General features: G+C 39.6%; 1 protein-coding gene across 1 annotated transcript; it reads left to right on the plus strand.

The window, feature by feature from the left end:
* Window positions 1-1290: 1290 nt before the first annotated feature.
* On the plus strand, window positions 1291-3001 carry LOC137914884 (collectin-11-like). The gene is made up of 6 exons (XM_068758373.1): window positions 1291-1423; window positions 1519-1590; window positions 2000-2071; window positions 2151-2204; window positions 2324-2419; window positions 2610-3001. Exons 1-6 carry the CDS (start codon window positions 1291-1293, stop codon window positions 2999-3001), a joined length of 819 nt encoding a protein of 272 aa, XP_068614474.1.
* The last annotated feature ends 1339 nt before the right edge of the window (window positions 3002-4340 follow it).

Here is a 4340-nt window from a genome sequence, read left to right on the forward strand (position 1 = left end):
GTTGATATGGACATTTCAAGTCAAGTCCCAAACCAATTAATTTAACCAATTAAGAAAGAGATGAGCAGAAAGAAAAGGTATCAATGGGAGAGTTCATCGTGACATGTAACCAACACTACTCTGGGGAAATTAAAGTGGTTGAAATGCCATAAAATCTTTTACATGTACATCTTAAATTTGATTTGACACAGAATTAGGAACCACTCATGTTTCATGCATTAGAAAGTGTAATCGACTCCTACGGATATTAGAAAAGTACATGACACCTACTTTAATTCAAACCAAATAAAGTTTGATGTGGAGTAGATCCTACGATATGTTTATTGTCCAAGATTTGCAGACAAGCAAATCTTGTAACAAATCTTGATTGAAGTATTGCATTGTAAGGAACTTAGAAAATAAAGATGTTTGTAATAGTTTTATACTGACCGTGCAATACACATGTTGGAAGCACTAATATTACGACTACTTTAGGTAGTAAAGTCATGGGTAGATAAATATTACTAATGTCTGTTAAATGTTTCTCTGAAATCATTTTAAAGCTTTTGTAGATGTTCTTGTTTTTCTGACGCTTTAACAGAGCTTGAAGAGAATCAATGTATTTATGCTGTCAGTCACTCAACTGCTTTCCCAGCCAATTATCTGTCAGGCACCAGCTGCTTTGGACGTTATCTGCGACTGTTTATGGAAGCGCTATCACACACATTCTGTGGAGGAATATGAAATGTTTCCGTAGGACCACCAGCGTTCAAATGCTCCTGCAAGTCTTTGCAAGCTGGAGATACTTCTCTCCCTCTGTCTGGAAGCAACTCTGAAGGTAGGTCATCTGGATATTAAAATGTTTAGGCAAATATGATTCTAAATGTTTTCCACTCTTTATATAAAACATTGAGATAAGCAGGGATTGGTTCAAAATGAAACTCTTTCTTCAAGTAATATGTTTGAACATGGAGTGACCTTTTACAACCTTCCCAGTGTAAATTCATTTTATTTTGAATGCAATTGCTTGGTTCATGTCTGTAAAACAATTGCTGCATATGATCCTATAAGAAATGGATGCTTCCTTTCTATTAGAAATAGCACTAAATCTTAAAACTGGAGGTAATGGGTGATAGAATTTGTGGATATAACAGCATAACTTTGATGTTACTGAAAGAAAGCTTTTTTGTCTGATTTCACTGTTTCCCTTCAGAAATATGGCACTGTGATATATTAATTGTGAAATGATTTGCATTTTATTCACACTGTCTTCTTCCTCGAGTGTACCTCATCGACTACTACATGTGAAATATGTTAGAAGAGAAGCAGTTTCCATCCATGATACTGTTGTCAGTCATGAGTTTACTAATGCTACAACAAACACATGGCGGGCACTTGGCGGAGGAGTCCTGCACCGTGCAGATCCTGGTCCCTGGTCTGAAAGGCAAGCAGTTCTACATGTTTTTCTCAACACAAAACATGCAGTAGAAACAAAAAATAAAAAATAAAAATCCCCATATTTTCTTCTTCTTCTGCAAGGAGAACCAGGAGAGAAAGGGCAGAAAGGAGCACCTGGGAGACCGGGAAGACTCGGCCCTCCTGGAGAGATTGGTAGTAGAGTGTTACATTTACAGCAAGTAGATATGAATGAAGAACAAAATCATGTTTCCAAAAATGCAAATTAAGCAGCGGGGAGAAAAAAACCAGTGGGGTAAAGATCACATTGCTGGAGCTGATAATGTGCTGTTACATCACAGCCAGGCCAGGCAGAGATGGCTAAGTGTTTACATTAGGTTGAGAGCAGAGAAGACAAATGATTCACATAATCTAGTGTTTACTGAAGACCTTAATGAGGAGTGAAGGGTGTTCACATGCTTAAAAAAAATAAAAAAAATAAACACACTGCATTTAAACAAACTTACCAGCTGTCTAACTTAATATTTTCAAGAACTCTTCAGGTGTTCTATTAGATTCATTTTCTGCTACAGCTTTCGTAGTAACAAAATATTGTACTTTTCAGGTCAGCTTGGGCTTAAAGGCCACAAAGGCTTAATGGGACGTTATGGAAAAGTCGGCCCAGGTGGAATTAAAGGTAAAGAGCAAGTACTTCACGTGTTATTTTTAAAGGTTGTGTATTTCATGTTCCATGAATCATTGCCTTCATATTTTAGGGGTGAAAGGAGACATGGGGGATCCAGGTCCAAGGGGCCCGAATGGAGATCCGGGTGAGATATAATTTCTTTTTATTGCATCCAATAGCAGCCTTAGGCAAAAAATAATAATTTAGCAAAACGAAGAACTAATTAAGACAGTTGCATAATCCCCCACATATTTATCTTATCAGGCCTACCGACTGAGTGCTCATCAATGAGAAAGACCATTGGAGAAATGGACATCCTGGTGAACCAGCTGTCCTCTGAGCTGAAATTCATTAAAAACGGTATGATCTAGTCTGCTTAATTCATTCTAATTAAGTGTTTTGAGATTCATTTGACAGTCATGCTTCATAATCATCACTTCTTGCATCCATGACAGCTTGTTATCCTCACAGAATTTCAAATGCTGGGCAAGTCAAAGTGAAATTTATAGAAATTCTAGTGCTCATTTTTCAGCACTGCCCTCCCCTGCAGCTGTTGCTGGCATAAAAGAGACAGATAGTAAAATCTATCTGTTGGTGAAGGAGGAGAAGCGTTACTCCGATGCAGAGGTCTACTGTCAGACGAGGGGAGGGCACCTGGCCATGCCCAAGGATGAGGGAGCCAATAAGGTTATCGCAGGATACATAACAGAAGCAGGCCTGAACAGAGTCTACATTGGCATTCATGACCTTCAGGTCGAGGGGGTTTTCACCTACGTGGATCACTCTTCCATGACCACATTCAGTAAGTGGAGAAAAGGAGAGCCCAACAATGCCTATGATGATGAGGACTGTGCTGAAATGGTGGCCTCCGGGGAGTGGACGGATGTAGCGTGCAACCCCACCATGTGTTTTGTTTGTGAGTTTGATAAGGACAGTATATAAGCTCAGTCTCACGAGAATGTGTAACTCCAGTGAAACCAACTCCAGATGTGATGTTTGATGTTTGTTTGCTGTATCTTCTCTCTGTAAATAGGATGACAAAATGAAATGTAAGTTGTGAAAGTTCTTCTTCTTTCTTTTCTCTTGAGCAGTGCATATTGTGCAGCCACAATATCCTTCTCTTCTTCAGCTTTTCAAACAGCATCCCAGGCAATACATAGAAATGTTACAATACAAAAACTACACATTGAGTAATATAGACTATTATCTATTGTCAACACACAGACGAGATCCTAAAATACTAAGACGTAAATTAGACTTACTAAGAGTATCACAGGATAGTGTTTCCTGAATGTCACAAACAAGATGTTGCACACTTTAGGCTAATATGACATTTTCCTCCTTGCAAGTCCTCCGTGGGTTACTTGTGTGATTAATGGAAGTTGTCTTACACCCCTGGCTGCTATTATATTTTAGGATGGGCATTCCTGCTGAGATGATATCCGAGTCCCCTGAATATGCATGATGCAGGTCTTCTAATAAAGCACAGCACCAGTCCCTTAAGAAATGAATAATTAATGCTGAGATGAATTATGCATTTAATTGACCAGGACTTGTCTGGCATAAACCAATTAGGTACCACTGCATTGTGTGATCTATGGCTACTTTAGTGGTAAACAATTTGGACAGACCCGTCTAACAGCGGACAGGCAGATAATCTGTGGTGAAAGAGTGGCCTGCAAATGAAAGATATGGCTGCAATCAGAACAAAATAAAAACACGTCCTTGATCTGATGTTATAGGCAGATCTCACCATGGAAGTATAACTTTAATACTATAGTACTAGTTGTTTTAGCTTTTGATCATAATAAATGGATGACATTTAACTCAGAGACATTAAATTGACGCATTTTCTCTTAGCTACTGAAAGCAACTGTCTCATGTCTGTTTAATTCTTCCACCATGAAAAACTTCCCTGAGAATTCATACAAAGTGTGATGCGAGCGCTTGTTGCAGTTTGCCATCTGGTTGTTCGATTTCTTTCAACAAGCTAAATTCCCTCTAGTTTATTTCCCCAACACCTCCGTAGAATCACAGTCGAGGAGCGTATCTTTGCGAACACAGCATTTCAATTAACGTTTCCCATGTGTGAGACTTGTCGAGGGGGGGGGTGCAGTTCGTTACGAAACGGCAGGGTCATCAATCACTGTCTGCGGGAGGCATCAAGTTTCCTTTGCGTTCCACTTTGATGGGTAATTCCCCACAGAGACGGGGGCCGGCCCGCTTGATCAAGTGCAGCGAGCCTCATAGACAGATCATGTGCACCAGAGGGACGCCGATG

This window comes from Brachionichthys hirsutus, unplaced genomic scaffold (genome assembly GCF_040956055.1).
Source record: "Brachionichthys hirsutus isolate HB-005 unplaced genomic scaffold, CSIRO-AGI_Bhir_v1 contig_565, whole genome shotgun sequence".
Classification (NCBI taxonomy): domain Eukaryota; kingdom Metazoa; phylum Chordata; class Actinopteri; order Lophiiformes; family Brachionichthyidae; genus Brachionichthys; species Brachionichthys hirsutus.

What these genes read in the sequence shown, in the direction of transcription:
- LOC137914884 (XM_068758373.1), top strand. Translation starts at nt 1,291, where the DNA reads ATGTTAGAAGAGAAGCAGTTTCCATCCATGATACTGTTGTCAGTCATG. An exon ending in CCTGGTCCCTGGTCTGAAAG is followed by an intron (nt 1,424 to 1,518) that starts GCAAGCAGTTCT and finishes TTCTTCTGCAAG; the next exon opens with GAGAACCAGGAGAGAAAGGG. An exon ending in CGGCCCAGGTGGAATTAAAG is followed by an intron (nt 2,072 to 2,150) that starts GTAAAGAGCAAG and finishes TTCATATTTTAG; the next exon opens with GGGTGAAAGGAGACATGGGG.